A 22,778-nucleotide genomic window follows, 5' to 3' on the forward strand; every position below is an offset into this window, starting at 1 on the left:
TTCGATTAAATGCAATAATAGAATATATTTAAGTCGCATTTCCTCCAAAAGATGTCAATTTTCGAAAAAGTGTAAAAAAAATGTTGCCTTTTTTTATGAAGATCAACTTTCTAATTTAAAGAATTATTCCATCTCTTACTTTTTAGGATATAAATTGACTATTTTACTCTTGCATTAAACTCTAAAACTTTTTCTTAAGCTATTAGCCATAATAGATTAAAATGGCCCACCCTGTACGAGACTATCGAAATTATAAGAAGCATCTACTTGGAGCGAAATGATTTAGGTTGTTATTATACACTTACGGAATGTAGTCAGAGCTTCCATTTTTGATGGAAGCGCTGGCAAACGTAGTATTCCATCGTCTAATGATTCATCTGATAAACTTGAGTGAAGCACCATTTCAATTCGATATTCAAGGAACCTGAAAATTGACAATTATTTATAGTTCAATATTTTGTTAATTACATACCAATATTTCTGTACCCGCCCACCACAAGATAACATGCAATACCAACGAAAATTTCTTAAACATTATTTTAAACAAAACTTTCTAGTTTTTACTTCATCAAATTTTTAATAGTTTAAAAATCAACTATTGCTTTGATAGTAATGAAATAGTTTAAGCAATGAAATAATACCCTTTATTTCGACAAGTAAACCTTTTGAAATATTGTTTCACTTGGATAAACAAAATATTTCGTGGATGATTTATTATTACATGATTGATTGCTTATTGAATTATTAATGAAATAGGAAGATAATTTTCACCTTTAAGAAACTGTTTATTAAATTAAAAATTTTAGCCCTGTGCATTGAGGCATATTTAATATTCAATTTAAATCTCGTGAAAATTCGACATACAGGAACTGCCTAGCAGTTTTTAACAAGTTTTTCTGAGATAAAGTAAAAAGTACCTACATCATTACGTTATATTTATATAAAATTTTAAGTAGAATATTTTAGCACATTTTTTTTTCTTAGCAAATATATCTTGGTAAACATAAAATTTAATGAAACAACATTAGGCTGACAAATTGAAGTTACAATTAATTTCTCCAATTTGGCTTATAAAAATTTACAATTAATATTAAATGAAAATGCTTTCAAATAATGTTTACCCTCATTCTAAACGTATAACTCTTTTACTTTATCTGAGATTATAATCCAAAATGAATGATTTTAGTCGGACTTTTTAACTTTATTTCGATCCAAATGTATTTTATGGTTAAGGGGCAGTTTTTGGTTGCTTGATAGGCATAAATATAAAATTTTTGATGAACCCCGCAAACTGGGTATTATCGACTATAAAATAAACCTATAGCAACTTGACCATTCTAATTTTAACCATTTTACGGTTAAAAACTATGGTCTTAAATTTTTGTAAATTATTATTTAAAATGTATGATTGACGACGTAGTTCATTTAGTACTCGATAACACCCAGTTATAAGGGAAAACAAAAATTTTTAACATTCCAGCAACTGAAAACCTAATATCTTCAAAACTCAACTTTCTCAACCTAGATGATGAATCAAAAGTTTTGTCATATCATCATTAAACAATCTATCAACCAATCAGACAGAATTTTTACACAATGATACATGTCAGCTTCTTATCTTCTATTGAACACAGGGTAGTATTTTTAAATCTCAAGGAATAAACATTTTAATAAAAACACTTCGCGCACTATTCATTCAAAAATCGAATTGAAGCTAAGTTCTTCTGAAAGTTATAACTGGAATATAATTCAACGGAAATAAATTAAAATTATTTGAATATTATCATAACGTAATAATTAGATAATGTATAAATTAACTGCGCGGAAGTTGTAAAAGTTATTCGGTACAATTAATAAAACAATTCTTTTATTAAATAATAATAAAAAGCAAATAGTAACAAAAGCAAGAGTAAATAAAAAATACTAATAATTTGTTCTTCAGCTGTAGGTAACTATAATGCATAAATCATCTTACTAGAGCATAAACAGAAAAAATAAATATACAGAATGATTTTTTAAAAAGTTTTCATTCTCATATTTCGATAAAGGGGATGCAAAATCATAAAACTTTAGAACAATATTGGCTTATGAAATACAGTGGTTGGTTTTTATTCGGAGACGTTTATATGGTCAACTTTGTTTTTTACATGGAACCACATATTTTTTATTGTAAATTCTTCTTCTCTCCAATTTTACGGTTCTTAAAGTTTAAAAACTATAATAATAGCATGACAAAAACTTTTTGTGGATTAGGTGATGATTAAAAATGTTCTTAGTGGAAATTTTTTTTACCCAAAAATACTTGAAATAAGGGGCTAAAAAAATTTTTGGTGTTTTTGGCGTAAACAACAAGAATTTTTCTACGAAGACATGTAATTCCATTTAAAAAGACGAAGTTGACCTCTGTTTGTTGACACTGACGTCGAATTTAAAAATACTCAAGACTTCGTTTTCGAAATTTAAAAGTGGAGACTTTTTAGAAAATCACTCTATACAAGTATAAATACTATATAAAACAATTAAAATTGTCCCAGTGGGTGCCCAAAGTAGTATTGTATGATAGTTATTTTATATAATACTGTATCTCATTTTAAGTATCCACATTAAAAATGAAAATGATTGCATTTAAGTGCAACTGCATTTATGAATGCAATTTCAAAAAGAATATATATTTCTATACGCATTGTATTCATGCTCGAAGTAGCCTTTTCTTATACGAAATATTAAACAATGGCTGCGTTTAGCCGATACTATCGGTCGATAACGTTCTGTAAATAACCAGCCCGGGCATGTTACGTTGTAGAAAGCGTGTAATAATCCTAAGCACTCAATAAAATGACTTTAAGCTGTTGCCGTTTTGCTCTCTAGTATTTGGTAGAAATACGATCGGTTATACGCCTTACTCTTATGGAGAACAATGACAAGCAGATATACAATGTGTAAAAAAATAATGCTGAATAGGCTACTTTCGGTAGTTAAAAATAAATTATGAAATTCGATAAACATTAAAAATGATGTAGTAATATTGTGATTTAGATTGATAAAAGCACACTATTGTTTAATTATATTAAAATTAAACGTCGTAATTTTTAATCTATATATCACGTGACCTAAAACCTATAGGCAAAAATAACACCCATTAATTATTAATTTATTGACAGTTTTCATAGTAATTGCAGGTTACTATCAACTTTATACATATAATAATTACATACACGATTGTTGTTTTTACCAATATTACGTCACCAAAATGCAATTCTTTCAAGAATAAAAAAGGTTCAAAATTTAATTTAATTTTATGGCAAAAATGCGTGTTTATTTTGCCGAAATAAATTTATTTGTGGCTTTTTAGTAGGACAGTCAACATTTTGAAGTACTTTTTCAAACATAGTAAAATATCCTATAGTGAATTAATTTTCAACTGATCCTAATATAATATCCTAAAAATATTCTATAGTGAATTAACTTTTAACTGATCCTAATATATTAGGATCAAAGAGATAGATATGTATTTAAGTTTTTAAAGCTTATATTTTTCCCTATAAAAGTGGGCCAAATTTAAATATTTTTGAACATTTTAGACTATATTTAGCATATTTTGGTACAAAAAATTGTCTATATTTAAACAATTTTTGGATGAAAAGATTATCTTTATATACAAAATTTATAGATTTTGTAGATGATTTAAATAACATTTTGTGTTGGATATTTTAAATACTAAAAAAATCGATGCAGATCATATGTGTTTCTATATTGCCTCCAATTTATTCTTTACGCATTATAGGACATCTTATTTATATATCCATAATATTAAGAGACTGTATACTACAAGCTCAAACTTATAATGATAAAGCCATCCATTTTCGATTATAATCTTATACCATGATAAAAATCAAAAATTTCATTTCGTACTACACACATATGACAAAAAAATACACACTTAACTTACCTGATTCAATATAAATCTACTAAATGTATTTTTCCACATACATTTTTCCCACTAAAAATTTCGATGAGGTGGAACAACATTTGATACGGGAAATATAAACTTCGTAAGTTGTATTTTTTTTACTAGAATCATTCAATAAATATATCAATCACTCATCCTGTTGTGTGATATATTGCACCATCTTATAACAAACAATTTAATGATAAAAGCTTCACTTCGACAACACAGTTAAGCTACATAACACATGTATGGATATATACACACAGCTTATGTACGGTGTGAGTAAGGCTGGGCATACACGTAACGGTATATCTGAACAGTTAAACCTGCAAAATTATACGGGACAGGTATACCTGTGCAGGCTTGAGCCCACGCACGCTACAGCTAACCGGATGATTTCTACTCGGTCGAGAAAAAAAAACGACGATGCCCCTGCTTGTGGCTAGTTGGTTGGTAACTCGCCACAGCTAGCCTTATGCCTGTACAGATTTGCCGGACCACTCACATACACGGTCAAGTATCTTCATCTGGGTTGATAGTAGGATTTTTGGGCGCCATGACTGTATGAAAGCATTAATAACTATTTAAAAAATTCAGCAAAAGTGAACTATGTGTATTGAAAAACAAAAATACTAAAGCACGGCATCTTCGAGGTGGTAGACAAGCTCAGTGATATAGTATTTTTGTCGGACAAAATATATATATATATATATATATATATATATATATATATATATATATATATATATATATATATATATATATTTTTTTTTTTTTTTTTTTTTTTGTAAAGTAACTATTAATGTTATCAAGTGTTCGAAAAATTCCCTGCTGTGGCTTTTCATACCGATAGCTTCAATGTGACGTTATCATGCTCATTCAAAAACGCAGCACTTATGAAAAAAGTCGTAGAGAGACAATTTTTTAGATTCGCCAAAAGAAGCAACTCACAAAGTTTCTATGGTACTATCTCGTGGACTATATTGAACTATCGTATATTTTGTCCTTAGGTAAGGTAAAATAGATAATTGAATACAAAAACATGAAAATATTTTGTTCGACACCCGACAAAGCGGTATTTATTATAGATTAACTATTTATCAGATTCTATTTTTAAGGTAAATACCTGCGGGTGACTTTGGTCGTATATCCTTCTTACCTGAAGGGTCATCGAAGTAATCAGAAGATCAGAAACATAAGAAAAATAAAAAAACCACTTACCACACATGAAATAAATGCAGTTAGATTTATGAAAAAGCTCCTATCATTTGCATTGCAATTGATAAATATTTTGTAACCATCAAGAACTATTCTCATAATACATGTTTTCGTTTTTTCACAACAGTCCTAAATTTCTACTTGCTTGGACAAAACACTTTTGGTTAAGTGCCGCACCGGCAAATACACTTCTTTATATTTAAAATGAACCCTGTTAGTACCTGAAAGGGCTCTACACAATCAAGTTCAACGTTTTAAACTTCTTTAACAAAAATTGAGTGCCTTTTTTGGACATGAAATGTATAGAGAATAAGTTTAAAATTTATACATATTACATTTCGGCTTAAAGTCTTGTTAACAATACTGAATTTTACACTTCACCAAATTCTTATAAGTCCTTCGTGATTTTAGCATTAAAAAAAATTTCCTTCGAAGAAGATGGACACATTTGACCATCCAAAATTTATATGAGCAAAGAAACTTAACACACACAGTAAAACATGGAAAAATCTAAGGTAAAACACTTGTGGAAAAACTATTTATGTTTCAAAAGATTGACATCAAATCAAATACGATTTAATATCGTTATTATATTGTTGTGATTGTTCACAACTTACTGATTCTTATGTTTTTTTTTTTTTTATTGGATGACATTAAGAAAACCACTTTTGATGTAATCATTTGTGTTTACTCTCATTGTTGGTAGTAAAGTGAGACCATAAGTAGCACATCGACTTACGTTACAAAGTACCTTTAACTACTTACACACAATATTGTGATGTGTTTATTCGCATTTCTTAATAAATAGTGAAAGGGAAATTTTATGTTGTTATTTTTTCACACTTACTTGGTCATGATTTTATTTGTGAAAAAATAAATTGGTGTAAAACGAATCTATATACCTCTATATAGAGGTGCTAAGTGTAACGTCCGTCGAAGACCGTAATAAATGTTTCCTCAAATATTAAGAAAAATTTGATATACATATATTGAAACAAATTTTATATACCCGTATACAGATTTCAAAAGTATCCACTCTTAATAAGTCTTGACCCGATGTGATTTTTATTTTAAAACACGTCTATTTAGATATCGAGGGTGAAAGAGAAATTAAAGCTTCACCCCTTTGCCTCTAGCGAACCCAACTTTAAAATTTCAAATAGCACCCCCTACCGTGTTAGACATCATTTCAAAGGGCATAAAATTCTCTACTCACCATGAAAATAAAAAAAAACTCTTAAAAAAAGAAAACCGACTTAAAAAGAAAAACTTTTACAAAACAAATTAATATGCACTAAAAAATAAAAAAATAACGATAATATAATGTAGTTAAAATTATTGTTATTTTTGAAGTCGGTGTCAGCCAAGAAACAACTGTGACAGAACAGTTTACTACATTAGCTTGGCTGACACCGACACAAAAGATAATGATAATTTTAACTACATTATATTATCGTTTTTTTTTTTTTTTTTAGTGCATATTAATTTGTTTTTATAATAATAAAGTTTTTCTTTTGAAGTCGGTTTTTTTTTTGTTAAAAGTTTTTTTTTACTATGTGATTTTTAGTGAAGTACACTAACTAATTTATCACTTAAAAAAGAATCATCGAAATCGGTTTGCGTGATATTGAGTTATTCGTCCTCTTGTCGTGCATACTTAATGCAAAGTTAAGACTTTTAGTGTTTTCTCATGGATGTCGTTGTCAGAACTGTATTAAAATGAAATGGGACCACACGGGAATCATTAGCTTTCAAATAGATAAAGAATAATCAAAATCGGTTCACCCAGTCGAAAGTTCTGAGGTAACAAACATATTTTTTTATCGAATTGAGAACCTCCTTTATTTTTGTTTGAAGTCGGTTAAAAAATGGAAAAGATTGATTGGTTCTCTAGATAAACTACAGGATTGGTTCTCAAGATAAACAAAGGTATCCATCCTTGATAACTCTACCCAGAATACCCAGAAGCTTAAATTCATACAGTCCATCTTCTATGTAGTATCTTAAGAACTAATTGATTGATTTCAATTTTTTTATGATGGTTAAAGAAAGAGTTTTATGCCCTTTCAAATGAGGTATCACAAAGTAGGAAGTGCCATTTGAAATTTCAAAGTTGGGGTGGTTGGTGGTGAAGGAATTAAACCTAAAATTTTCTAGGTACGATTTTGAACTTTCTCGTCGATACCTAAATCAACGTGTTTTTTCTCAAAATACTAATCAAATCAGGTCAAGAGTTATTAAGGATGGATACTTTCCATCTTTTGTGTTGTCTCTCTTGATTTTCTTTACGTAAGTAGAATAACAACATATTGTCGAAAAACACGAAAAGAAAAAAACTTTATTTTCATAAATATCACACTATGGTCTCGATTAAAGCCTCAAATAACTTATGCTCATTAAATTTATTTGCTTCAGGATGACACTGTATATAGAGGTGAAAAATGATTTTTTTTTTAAATAATATCAAATCAAAACAAGGTGACAAATGTCTTTTGGGTATTGTTAGAAGATTTAATGACATTTCGTCTCTAAATGTTTTTTAAACTGAAATAATTTAGAAAATGTGTTAAGACTTTCTAAACATTAAAAAAAATTTTTTTTTAAATTTATTCGATCACATTTGAACCAATTTGAAATTATCATAATAAAAATTTTTATTCATATTTGAAATTAATAATTATTATCCACTTTTCTCAAAAAAATGTTTTCATAAGATCATCTTAAATTTGGGTATAGTTATTAAAGTTCTTTATAAGCACAAAAAAAAAAAAAGCAGAAAAGCAGAAAAGAGCTGTTTAATATCTGAACTAATTTATCAATGTTTTATTATTATACCACAAAGAAAATATTTCAAATCTTCTTATACACTTAGTTTTTAGGAACCATCTTACCTTCCATTTTTGGACGTTTAATTAGACTATAAACAAGTGAAATTTACCAAATTTAAGAAACTACCAACAAATTTTTCTGGTACAGAACCCTAAATTCGAACTTGAAACATATCTAAGAACACTCTCCTTTTAATTGCCTTTTTCAATAAAACCTTTTCTAAACTGAGCCGATTTGGAAGATCATGGCCAATTTTTAGTTTTTTCGGGTACGGATCCCTTAATTCGAACTTGAAACATAGCTTAGAACACACTCTATTGAATAACTTTTCAAATAAAAAAAATCAACATCGGTTCATCCGATACCACCGACAGGCAGACACACACACACACATAGCAGTCAAACTTATAACACCCCTTTTTTAATTCGGGGGTTAAAAACACAAATTTCCACCAATTGCCAAGTAAAACATTATAATCTACATATCCTTACTTATATTACTACGCTAAATGCTTTCCATGGAGAAAAAGTTTTCAGAAATCGTTTATTGAAATTTTTATTTCTCTTCTCTAAATACCTCACGCAATTTAAAAAAAAAAGATGAGAGTAAAAAATTGAAATAACTGTTTGGTTTAATGAAAATTGGAAAAAATACAAATTTAAATAAATATAAATTATACACATTTTATTATAATTTAATAAACAAACTTTACGTCATACTCATACTTGCACGATCAAAGGTGATGGATTTTTTGCTTTGTCGTTCTAGCGACGGGTATTCTTTTTTTAATGTTGCAGCAATAAAGGCTAAATAAATAAATATTAATCAATGTATTTCGTTCGATTACATATAAACGACAAATTGTTAAATGCTTTTTTTTTGGCATCAAAACCCTAAAAAATCAGCGAAAATTAATACACGTAATTTGCCAGGTGCTGTCAGAGTTGACCTCGAAACTTTTTCGAAAATTAAAAATCTACGACTTAACGTTGAGAAACTACTCGTTTCAAAATTTTACGAACCAAATGCGTAATTTTCTTGGTATATATTAATAAATGGACTTCGTTCTATTACAGAGATATTGTTTTTTTCTTCAAATTCTAAATCTAATTCTAGGCTTGCGTATTCGTTATTTTTTTAATTCTTACCACAAATTAGCTAAGCTATATCGTATGACATGTATCGATGTTCGATGCATAATCATTTGCCGGAAAGTTAGTTTCTGTTTAAAACACAATGGCAGAAATTTCGCGTTATAGAATTTTAATCTATAGAAAATCGTTTTCCTAATGATTTTGATCGTGGTTAACTACCACAAAATAATTATTAGGTATTATAGTTTTTCACGAGGTATAGGATTGAAATTATAGGTAACCACGATAGCGTAAGATTAAACCTGGATTTTTTTTATAACGTCGGCAAACTCGATTGAAATTTGATATTTTCATTCATTCTCAAGCTTTGAAAATATTGAAGATGAAGCTGCAAAGAAAATAATTCACTTTCAATATCACGGAAATTTGAAGAAAAAAGTATAACATGCAATGTGTGCAGAATGTTAAATCAAAAAATACTTCCACTTAAGTATATGTCAAACTCAGAAACAAATATCAGCCATATTATAAAAGCGTTTAAAAAAATTATAAATAAAGGCATATAAAAAATAATACCTTCCAGTTCTCTCGTATCAACTGACATAGTTTGTTTCCAGTATTTAGGATTTAATAAGCCCATATCAACTAAATATTGTGGCCTTGGTAATTTCGGATGATCAATTAACCATTGACAGTAGGCTTTAACAGAGCTATAAAATAAATTAAATTGTTAAAATAACAATGTTTCAATATTGATAACAGCACTTTTCTCGGTGGAAAAGAAAGTTCTTTGTGGTAAATTTTTTTCGACATGGTTTAATGTTAAAGAAAGGTTGAATGAATCGTCTGTGCTAGCCCAGTGCTAAATGCTTTGCGAAAGGTAATCAAATTGAAAAAATTGGTAATATTTTCTAAAGGAGAGATTTTAGTGGATAATGCAATCATTAGTAAAAAAAATATTTAATTAAAAATTTAAAGAAACCCCCGACAAAAAATCAAGTCTGATTGATTCTTTTATGGCTATGTTTCAAGAAAATATGCTCAGCTGTTTGAAGACCTTCACCTCTTTTTCAGTTGTTTCCGGTACGGAACCTTAAGCTCGCACTTGAGACATGGCTAGTAACACTTTTGAGCAACTGCAACAGGCAGACACACATTTCATTAAGCTTATAACCCTCAGCTTTTAGTCGGGGGCTTTCTGTTAATGGCGTGTCAATATGTGAGCTATCAGTTGGTGACAATTCAATGTACTGTTTACTACAGGTGTAATACCCACGTATATAGTACTTATAGTATATATCCATGGTAATACCAAATATAGTAATTAATACCATACGGTATGTCAACAAATCTGACAAGCCACATACTATGACGTCACGTCCGTTTAAGAAATTTAAATTTCTCTCAATAAATTTGTACTTTTATTAATTCAAAGTAATTAAAATAATATTAATCACTAAAATGATGGTTTAGTAAAAATTTCCAGCCAATAAAGTTACGGGAAAAAAAATATTTTAACCAAATTTAAATTTCCTGAATATTCCCTATTTTGACTATGTAAAGGCTGCGATCGTTTAAACTCCTTACGAAATCTTTTGATAATACTTACTTGATCTCTGTGATGTCTTTAAAAACACATTCCATTGTTTTCAATTCGTTTGGAATTGAACATTTAATCCATCTATTATATGTGTCGTTATGTGGTGGAAATTTTTGTAACTCAACGGGTAATGCAGAACCGAATGCGTGTGTATGTTTCTTTAATTTTTCCGCTTTTATATCTCTAGCCAGATTTTCTTGCAAAACTCTGCGTGTTGATTTCTATAATACAAATACGAAGCATGGGTTCTAGATAGAGCTACATTGAATGGTTTGTTTCTATGTTATATATTCTATGAGCATCGAATTGAATAAACGCATAAATAGAGTACTTCGAGCTTTTAACAAAATACTATGTTATAGAATTGATCGTAGTAGTTAAAGCTATTGTCTTCTAGATGGACTTACTTGTATTAGAATTGAAATAAAAGCCTAGATAGTTATTCCCGAAAAATAATTTTTATCAAAATTTCATTTACTTACTTCAGGATGTTGAGTAGCGTTGGCAACAGCAAACGGGACCGATCCCATCTCTTTGACATCAATACAAAGTGATTTAATTGCAAATTCATTTATTCCTATCCGGAACATTTTTTGAAGGGTTTTTTCATTTAATGATATATCCGAATTGATTGGTCCTAATGTATTTAGCCATTCAACAAAGTCGTTAATAATCTAAGAAGTAAGAAGAAATGATAAGTTTTTCAAATATTATTGATACATAGAACAATCCAGTTAAAAAAAATAATTATGGCTAATCAAAAATTATCTATGTTTATTTATTTTGTACTCCCATTGAAAACATGAAATTTCTGTTTTGGGCGAAAAAAAGTTTGCTGTTCTGCATCAAGAGTAACTTTGGAAATTTGATTTGTTATACATGATAAATACTTTTTGACTTTTAAAATGGTTTTAGATATAAAAATTTCTTCAAGTAAATCTTTGATTTTCTACAGTACCCTGAATTTTGAATAATTTCCGTATAGTTTAGTTTCCTGTTAAGGTTGATCTGAAAGCACACTGCATAAAAGTAAAATCCAATTTTTTTTTTTTTTTTACAGATATTAATACAAATTTTGATTTGAAGGTAAATTAATTATTTAAATATAAATGGCATCTAACATCGCTAGTAATCGAATTAATGTAATTATTTAATAAACAAAAATAACAAATAATTGCTTTTGTAATAGACTTCATCAGACTATTTTTTTTTTTTTTTTTTAATTTTTTAATTTTGTGGAGCAACATTACCAGGAATGTATGCGTACATTCAACATTTGCTATTCACATGTTAAAATTCTAATTATTACATAAAAACCTTTCTTCAGAATTGAAAAAAAAAATCAGCTTTTTATTTATGCATAGCCATAATGTCCGATCAACCTTAAAGTTTTGACTATATATATATATATATATATATATATATATATATTGTTGGATTCCCGTCGTTAGGTTTCCAAACTAGACTGCTTGGGCAGGGCTGTCACCAGGTCAACCGTTTGAAGTACGATTCCGAAACTTGTATACCAATAATTAGGGAACTTATCCTTGGATGTAGGTCCTTGGTTAATTATCCTTGTATTGGCAGGCACGTCCTTTTCTGATATAACTAGGCTACTAGTATATTATCTAGTTACGAAGTTGACTTACGATTGTTGATTAATTACTTATTTCTTGAATACTAATTATCGACGTTAGGCAACTTGTTTGCCTAGAATGTTGATTAATTACTATATCTTTGAATATTAATTATCGACGTTAGGCAACTTGTTTGACTAGAATGTTGATTGCACTGACTCTAATTAATGAACTTGAATATTTTTAATAATTAAACTTTATTAATTAAAATATTAACAATTAATTAAAATATTAACAATTAAACTTTATTAATTATCGATATTATAACAATGCAAAATATTGAAAAAGACTGAACAAAAATTGATTGAATTGATTTGCTTATATATTAATTTATTGCAATTCATCGATTTTGGAAGCAACGTGACATGTGTTGCTCGTGGAGAGGATGATTTTGTATTATTGATGACTAATTTCCTCCGTTTCCTGTCTTGATGTTTAAACCAGTGGTTCCCAACACACCTCCCAGGGTTGAAGATTGGAATTACGGGTTGAAATTTCAATCTAAGTCGTTGTTGAGTGTGGGATGAGTTTTCTTATGTGGACGGATTTGATCTGAAGATGAAGTTGATCGTCTGGAGCTAATTTTGTTTGTGACATAATATGGTGGTGGATTTGAAACTGGTGGTGCTGATACTAATTGTTCATCTGAAGCGTTGTATTTTACGTTATACAATGTAGTTTGCGGTTGATCTTCTTTGCTTGAATAACATTGGTTGAATATTTTGATACAAGGTGAGCTTTGATTATTCCGAGGTGCCTTAGTACAGCAGAGAATGTTTGATGCTAATTTGAATAGACCACACCATTTGGATACATTATATAGGATTGTGAGAAGTATTATTCCAGTGGTTATTGATATTGCCGTTGTGAACCAGGATGAATGCTTGATGATGAATGGTTTCGATAATTGCTCTTGTAGTATGTCATCAAATTGCTGAAGTCGATGTTGGGCGAATTTTAATTCATTAAGATCCATGTGAGCGAATTTTATGGGTTGTAGATGAAGAGTATTGAGTGTTGTATTGATTTCATGTTTGATACAACAATCATCTTGAGTGATATCTGTTATTGGAATTTTTATTGTAGTTGATTTATTGTTTAAAAGAGTTTCTGGTTCCAGTGTATTTGTATCGGTGTATGCTTTACAGTTTGAATTCAATGTGAGGATTCCCATTTTATCGATGATTTCTTCATGGTCTGGTGTTTTTCCATTATAACACAAAATGTTCAATGCAGTTGGTTTTGAAGTAACGAATAACCATTGCGTTGGATTTATATTTTGCCAAATTTCGATGTCCGCATGCATTGTTTTTATTTGACATGAGGATGGAATGTTCTTCGTTATTTTTGAAAATAATTGAATTTCGCAATTGTGTTGATCATTCTTGTGAAATATTGAGATTGATTTACATAACCATTGTAGATTGTAGACTTCTTCACATTTTTCTAAAGTTTTTAACATAGCATACTGTGTTCTGGGTTTGGATAGTAGTATATATGGATTTTCTGGTTGAATATATGAGAAAATAAAGGAGTTATTTGAATGTGGGGTTGGTAATGGATAAACTTGGAATAAATCGTATTCGTTTATGGAACTAATGGGGATATTTAGTTTGATGACTAAGTTCTTGTCTTGAAGGAAAGCTTTAATATCTATTATTTTATAATAGCGTTCTATATTTTCTGGCGATAGTGGTATTGGAAGAGAATATTTATAAGAAATTAATTTTAATTCATCATATAAGGTTTGAGGGTTGACTGTGTTATAGTCGATAATACCGTGTCTGATTAATGCAAGATCTAAAAGATATTTTTCAATTTGTAAAAGTAATTCGTTTGCGATATTTGAAAGTAATGTTATGTGTTCAACGATTTGAACTCCGTGTCTTTCCTTATTTATTAGATTAGTTGTAATTTTTGAGAAATTATTGAATTGTTCTAAATTTGAGTTTAGAATGTATTCATTATTTTTTAGATTCATTAATGTATTGTTGAAATTTTGAATTGTTGAAGAGATTATTCTTATTTGTTGTTGCATTAACGTGTGTGTTTGTTTTTGATCGTCAATTAACGAGTTTATAGAGTCAGAATAAAACATTGCGTCGTCTGCGTCAGGTGTTCCGAATAACCATTTGAGTCCATATGATATTCCGTTAATGAGTCCTCGTTTTTGTCTTGTATGTTTTTCGAGAATGTCTATTTTATTTTGAATTTTTATTAAGGTATTATGAATGAGTTTGATTTGGTTAGTGCAATAAAAGACGTTGTAGTTTTCCTCATCTGTTATATGACATAATGATACGGCTTTTGTGTAATGATATTTAACTAATTCTAATTGATTATCTAAGAGAGTTAAATTGTAAAATAATACTAGAGAGAATTTTTGGTTACTAATTTTAGCGTTACCTAGATTTTTATAGAATAGCCCGGCTGAAGAATTGATGGGTTCTATTTTATGAGTGGCTAGTGCTAGGACCTGGATCGATAGGATTGTCAGCAGAAGGATCGATCTCATTGTCGCTTTCGTTAGATGTTTCTGAGTCTGAAACAAAGGGTTTAAGTTGGTTAAGGTGAAAAGTTCGACGTTTTTCTTTTGATATTTCTATTGTTGCGGTATTATTGTTGTGGAGTTGAATGATTTTATAGGGTCCACGATATTCGGGATTCAGTTTTTGATTTCGCGCTTTGGCTAAATTGTCCTTTAGTAAAACCAACTGATTTTCTGCGAATGGCAGAGTTCGATTATGTGTTTTGTCGTAGTATTGTTTTGTATTACTTTTCGTTTTTATTAATTGTTCTTTAGCTGTGTCACGTATTACTTTTAGTTTATTCGTTACATCTTGAGCTAAATTAGAGTAAGTTGGTTTGTTGGTTGGCTTTTCAATTTGTGATGGAATCTTAGGCTTTTCTCCAAACACGAGAGTATACGGAATTTCGTGAGTGGATTTGTGTTTGTGGGTATTATAAGAGTGAGTGGCTAATGTTAGCAGCTCGTCCCAGTTGTCTTTACTTTTATCGACGTAACATCGTATGAAATCGCGTAGGGTAAGATGGGTACGTTCTAAACTTCCGTTCGATTGTGGTCGGTATGGCGTTGTTTGTTTGTGTTTGATTTCGAGTAGTTTGGAGATCTCTTTAAATAGTTTGGATGTGAATTCCGTTCCTTGGTCTGTTAGGATGTATGTAGGAAATCCAAAAATTGAACAGTATTTAAGGAGATGGATGGCTACTATTTCAGCATTGTGACTAGATAGAGGGTATGCTTGAATGAACTTGGTTAAATCGTCTTGTATGGTGAGGACGAAACGATTTCCATTTGGCGTTTCGGGATAGGGTCCCATAATATCTAACGCAATTTGTTCATTGAATGAACTAGAGGTTGATGTTATTATCATAGGGGACTTGTTGGGTTTGAAATTTGTTTTTGTTGTTTGACAAATTTTACATTTTTTTATATAATTTTGTACGTCTTGTTTGATAGTGTCCCAAGAATAATTTTCTCGAATCGCGTCGTACATTCGATTGAAGCCTGGATGGCCTGCTAATGGATGATCGTGATGTTCTTTCAATACCGTTTCTATATTTTCGGGTGTAGTGACTTTAATTTTCACGTGCTGAAGAATTCTTACGATTTTGTCTTCGAATAAGTATTGGATCATTGAATAGAACGTTTCTAGTTTAATGATAGGGTTATTGAACGAAATATTTGTTATTGTAATGTTGTCCAAATTTTGTAAATGCATAATGCACCTAAGATTTAACATACAATTAAATAAGGTTTTGTAGTCGATTATGTCGTTATAAAATTGTTTTACGAACAAGAGAATTATTCTTTGTTTCTCTTGGTTTGAATTTATGATTGCTACTTCTCCTGGTCTGTGATTCGTGAAGTTTCTATGAAGGGTTGGACAGTTTTTTTCTAGATAGTATGAATAATTATTGTTTTCAGATAGGTCGCAAGAATAAGGTACGACTAGGTTTCGAATGTTTTCTAGTGTAGATATTTCTCTACTAGGAACTTTTACATCGAGGTTTTCTTGATGAAAACGTTGAAAATTTTTAAAATTTTTATTTGTTAGGCTATTTATTGTAACGTTGTTATTGGTTATGCTGTGTATTGGTCTGCTGAGTGCATCGGCATTTGAATTAACTTTTCCCGGCTTGTATATTATTTTATAAGTATATTCCATTAATTTTAGCCTCCAGCGGACTAGTCGTGAAGAGGGGTCTTTACACGAAAAGAGGTACGTAAGGGGGCGGTGATCTGTAACAATGGTAAATTCTTGACCAAATAAATAGGGTCTGAAATGTTTTACAGAATCAACGATCGCGAGTAACTCTTTTTCTGTTGTCGAATAGTTTCTTTCCGCGGCATTTAATGTTCGAGAATAATATGCAATGGGTAAATCTTTACCGATTTCTCCTTGAGATAATACACTACCTAATGCTTCGTTCGAACAATCAGTTGTAAGGATGAACGGTTTGTTGAAATCCGGATATTGGAGAATAGGTTCTGTTGTAAGGATTGTTTTTAATTTTTCGAAAGCGGATTGACATTTTTCTGACCAAATGAAAGGAACATCCTTTTTTAAAAGACATGTTAGTGGCTTAGAAATGTTCGCGAAATGCGGAATAAATTTTCTATAATAACCGATTAAACCGAGAAAGGATTTTATGTCCTTGGGATTTTTGGGTTGCTTTATTTTTGTGATTGCGTCAATCTTATCGTTATTGGGACGGACTCCGTCGTTTGTAATAATATGCCCAAGATACGCTACTTCTTTTCGAAGAAATTCGCACTTGTCTGGCTGAAGTTTTAAATTATGTTCGCGTAATTTATCAAATACTAAACACAATTTTTCGTTATGATCTTCTAATGAAGTCCCGTAGACCACAATATCGTCGAGATATACGAAACATTTGATGCCCTGAAGTCCGCTAAGCACGGTATTCATTAACCTTTGGAAGGTTCCAGGAGCATTCTTTAATCCGAATGGCATACGATTAAAAGAATAGTGGCCCGCAGATTTTCCCGAGGGAATGGTGAAGCCAGTCTTATCTTTGTCCTTTTCAGCCATTTTGATCTGATGAAATCCTTGACAGAGATCAATCGTCGTAAAGTAGACTGATTGGCCTAGTTGATCGAGGATTTCTTCGATATTGGGGATCGGGTATGGATCAGAGATAGTTACGTCATTCAACTTTCGATAATCGACAACTAATCTCCATTTCTTTTCTTTTGAAGCGTCCTGTTTCTTAGGAACGATCCAGATTGGACTAGAGTATGGAGATGAGGAGGGTTGAATGATGCCTTGATCGAGCATTTTCTCGATTTGTTTATTCACTTCTTGTTCGTGTACTTTTGGGTATCGATACGTTTTCGTGAATATTGGAGTCGGATCTGTGGTGATTATTTCATGTTGTACAGTTTTTGTATAAGTTAATTGATCACCAGGCAAATGAAAGAGATCCTTATAATTTTTGCAAATTTGTAAAATTGATTCTTTTTCTTCGCGGTTTAAATGATCCGTTCGAAGATTTTGATTTAAAAGAGATAGGCGATCGGCCTTATTGATTTTAGAGCTATTTTCTTTGGATAGCGAGAGGATTTGTTCCTGTGGAATTATTTCCATTTCTATTAGATTTATTTGGGGAATCGGTATTTTGATTTCTTGTTCAGAAATATTGATAATAGGATAGTATTTTGTATTTTTGTCAATAAGGAAGTTATCTGATATTATTATCGATTCAGGTAGATTTAATTTTGATTTATCTATGACACCAGTAGAATTACTGATTACATTAATTGGTATGTTTTGATGGATACGAGGTTTAATAATTATTTCACTTGGAGTGTGAGATAAAGTTAAAGTGTTTGTTGAATAATTAATGTTCGCATTAAATTTTGAAAGAAAATCGTGTCCGATTATTCCATCAAATTCTAAATTGACTTTTCCTGCATCAACAAAGTAAAAATTATGTTTACATTCAAAAGATGTGTTTGCAGTTAGCGTTAATTGAACTTTACCTAACGTATTTACTGTGTTGTCTGATGTTCCGATACCGTTTAATGTAATTTCGTGTCTAGGATCGAATGGAGTTTCTTTTGTAACGTTAGTATGTTTTACTAAAGAAACTGTAGCTCCTGTATCGATAAGGAAGATAAATTCTTTATTTTTTGAATTGTTTGAGTAGAATTTTAATTTTTTTAATCTAGCATTTGGAGTGTTAGTTGTGTCGGTTTGGCTGAGTTGTCCGATTCTACGACACTCAGGTCGGACATTCTTGAGTTTAAATGATTTATTTTTGGATTGTGAGGGTTTTGTGCATTTCGTCTTTCGTCACTTTGTTTCTTTTTTATACATTCTGATATTTCATGTCCTTTGTGTTTACAATATCTACAGAATTTTGAATTGTTGTCTGAAATTGAATTGTTGTCGTGATGGTTTGAACGATTTTTTGAACGACAATCTTTTGTATTATGAGATTTTGTTTTACAATTTTTACAGTATTTTGATTCAGAAGAATTGTTAGATGATTTTTTGTACATCTGAAGTGCTTTTTCTTCTGATATCGCAATACTGTATGCTTCGTTTAAGTTATCTAGTTTTGTATGAATTCTTAATACGCGTGAAATATCAGGATGTGAATGAAAGATAAATCGTCTTAATGCAGTGTCTTTGATAAATGCTAATTTACCGCATAATAGATTCGGATTATCATTTTTCGTTTTTAAAGCAGATATACATCTACTTGTTAATTTGTCGAGACGAGTGTAATATTCTGTAATGGTTTCGTTAGATTTTTGTTTTATCGTATCTAAATCTTCCATTAATTGTGTATAGTGAGTGTGATCGACGAATAATCTCCTCAATGCAATTTTTAATGCTTCGAAATTTGTTATTTCAGATAAATTCAATTTATTTTTTACTGAACTTGAGATTTGGGCAAGAGTGTACGCGAATAAAGGTACGATTTGATCTTGCTGTGCGAATTCGTGTGCGTGTTTTGCGTTGAGTAAAAAGTTTTCTACTTCTTCGCGATCACCATTGAATGGGGTGATTAATTTGCACAAGAATGAAATAGGCATTTTTAAATGACTATCGATTTGATTGTCGATTTCATCTTCTGAAATATTTTGACCGTCAGGAGAAGATGAACGTGACATTTTGTTTTTGATTTAAATTGAATATTTTATATGAATTTAAAATATTGTTAAAGGGATATTTAAATATTTGGATTTGAGGATGGACACAAATATGTTAAAATAAAACTTACGATTGAGAGTGAAGGGCTACTTTTCGTAGGCTCGCAACGAAGTTGAGTCGGAAGGCAGTCCAAAAGGAGGTTTGCTTCGTTAAAATACAACCAAATCACTACTGTGAACCATTGAATGTTGAAATTTTCCTTTTCCAATGTGATGTATTCCACCGCTGTTCACCAATTTATGTTGGATTCCCGTCGTTAGGTTTCCAAACTAGACTGCTTGGGCAGGGCTGTCACCAGGTCAACCGTTTGAAGTACGATTCCGAAACTTGTATACCAATAATTAGGGAACTTATCCTTGGATGTAGGTCCTTGGTTAATTATCCTTGTATTGGCAGGCACGTCCTTTTCTGATATAACTAGGCTACTAGTATATTATCTAGTTACGAAGTTGACTTACGATTGTTGATTAATTACTTATTTCTTGAATACTAATTATCGACGTTAGGCAACTTGTTTGCCTAGAATGTTGATTAATTACTATATCTTTGAATATTAATTATCGACGTTAGGCAACTTGTTTGACTAGAATGTTGATTGCACTGACTCTAATTAATGAACTTGAATATTTTTAATAATTAAACTTTATTAATTAAAATATTAACAATTAATTAAAATATTAACAATTAAACTTTATTAATTATCGATATTATAACAATGCAAAATATTGAAAAAGACTGAACAAAAATTGATTGAATTGATTTGCTTATATATTAATTTATTGCAATTCATCGATTTTGGAAGCAACGTGACATGTGTTGCTCGTGGAGAGGATGATTTTGTATTATTGATGACTAATTTCCTCCGTTTCCTGTCTTGATGTTTAAACCAGTGGTTCCCAACAATATATATATATATATATATATATATATATTAAATGTTTTTCCTGTATTATATGCAATTTTTGATTTTGAGATTTTTGCAAAACTATGATAGAAAACCCAAAGTAAAATGAAAATTAAAATTTTCCTATTTACTTGCAATATTAAATAATTTCAAATTTTTAATATTAATATTACATTACATTATGTGTAATGATTGAAGACTTTTCAATTAAAGGTTTCACTCGAAAATCTGGTGGTTTCTTTGGCAGCCATATATTAGCATCCTCTGAAGACTTCTTCAAAAAGTTTATATACGGATTCACTTTGGATGTATGTCCGGGTAACAATTCTTCTTCAGGTATTCTGTGTTAGAAAAAAATTCAAATAATTTTAACAATATCAAATCAATAGCAAAAAAAATTAAAAAGGGTTTAAAAAGTTGAGTATCAATTTGTAATTGAAAAATCAAAGATTAATGAAAATGAAACGCGTCTGTTAATACTCAAAATAGTTTAGATTTTCATTATTCTTTGTTAGTGTTTAATTTTGTCTATTATTTTGAAAACGTATAATAAACGTATAAGAATTTAAACAAAATTGTTAAATTTATTTTTTATTAAACATGTTAAAGGATTACTGTAACTCAAATGATTCTTGTTTCCTTGGCACTGTTTCGGCTACACGTTCCAGTTTCTCTAGTTCGCCCACAGATGATTTTTTGTGTGTATCCTCAGTAATATCCTCATCTTCAAAACAAAGAACATTTAAAATTGCGGAAAACACATCCTCTGGTACCATTTTCTGAACATATTGCTTACGTCGATCGTGGGGCTAAAAATAATTTAAAATTTGCACATTGATCTGTTTCTTTTGATACTCTCATGTTTGGTTGATGAGTTATGTTTAATATACTTTAAACTACTGTTTTAATAAAATGAAAAATTGTGGCCACAATAAATATGTAAGTTGTGAAGTATTTTTAACCCCCGAACTTAAAAAAAGGGGTGTTATAAGCTTGATCGCTATGTGTGTGTGTATATCTGTCTGTCTCTCTGTGGCATCGTAGCGCCTAAACGGACGAACCGATTTGGATTTTTTTGTTTCGTTTGAAATGTTATTTAATTAAGCTGTGTTCTTAGCTACGTTTCAAGTGGCAGTTTAGGGTTTAGGTGCCGGAAAAAACTATAAAATTGACGATTATCTTCAAAATCGATTCAACTTGGAAATGGCTTTAAGGAAAAGGGTATTTTAATGGAGAGTGTTCCTAGATATGTTTCAAGTGCGAGTTTAGGGTTCCGGATTTTTTAAATTTTGTACATTTCACTTGTTGTATACATTTCATATCATCCGTCTAAGAGTAGATGCAATCTTTGTATTGTCTTAAACGTAGTAGAAAGTATAATATTATTAATACAACTTACAAGAATAACCGGTTGCTCCACTTTTTTAATTTTACCTTTCCAATACATTCGAGGAACAGTTTTATCCTCATATTTCACTTCTGATACTTTTCTTCTACATATCCGATCCTTTAATTTGGTTTCTTTCGTATCCAAATTTTGGCAAGTTCTATGTTGCTTATACATACTTAAACCGTTAGTTTTAAATTAAACTATGGTGTGCCTGAAAAAAACACAGGTCTCAGATAAATTATTTGTTAAAATACAAACAGAAAATAGAAATCAAATTCTATTATACAAATATTTGTGTATAATCAATTCTAAAATATTTGTGTATAATCAATCGTTTCTATAACAACACTATACACGATGTGGATTATACGCGAGTCTATTATTTTTATGCACATAATACGAAAATAAATCCTTCGAAAAAGAAAACTAATTTAGTTCAATACTTACACTTTTAAAATAATTATACTGAGTTTCCAAGATATTCTTCGTGACTCCTAGAAACTATTTTCCGCCATGGTATAAACAAACAAAAACACTTATTCACGACTCTTAAATACTGTAATGACCTCTGCTGATTTAAATATGAAATCGTATAAACATTAGCTTAGAAAATCCCTCCCTATATATTATAAATGTGAAAGTAAGCATGTTTGTTTATTTTTCTGTTTGTTACGCTTTCACGCTAAAACTAGCGAATAGTTTTTACTGAAACTATACAGCAATATAGCTGATATATCAGAATAACACACTAACTATAATTTATAAATATATATTTAAAAAATAAAATAAAATAATAAAATTAAATTAAATTAGACATTTACCATTTTTTAAATTTTTACAGAAGTCTTTAATTTATGATTCAAAATGATGATAAAAGATGGACAGATCTATGATCATCATTTTGAACCATAAATTAAAGAATTCTGTAAAAATTTAAAATAGTAAATG

General features: G+C 30.0%; 1 protein-coding gene across 1 annotated transcript; it reads right to left on the reverse strand.

Annotated features, from left to right (window-relative positions):
* Positions 1–282: 282 nt before the first annotated feature.
* On the reverse strand, positions 283–22,006 carry LOC123292929. The gene is made up of 8 exons (XM_044873643.1): positions 21,840–22,006; positions 21,056–21,249; positions 20,619–20,781; positions 11,174–11,365; positions 10,701–10,912; positions 9,668–9,801; positions 8,710–8,803; positions 283–424 (listed from the first exon to the last, which is right to left on the reverse strand). Exons 1-8 carry the CDS (start codon positions 22,002–22,004, stop codon positions 283–285), a joined length of 1,296 nt encoding a protein of 431 aa, XP_044729578.1. The 5' UTR covers positions 22,005–22,006.
* Positions 22,007–22,778: the final 772 nt, after the last annotated feature.

This window comes from Chrysoperla carnea, chromosome 2 (assembly GCF_905475395.1).
Source record: "Chrysoperla carnea chromosome 2, inChrCarn1.1, whole genome shotgun sequence".
In the NCBI taxonomy this organism is placed as follows: Eukaryota; Metazoa; Arthropoda; class Insecta; order Neuroptera; family Chrysopidae; genus Chrysoperla; species Chrysoperla carnea.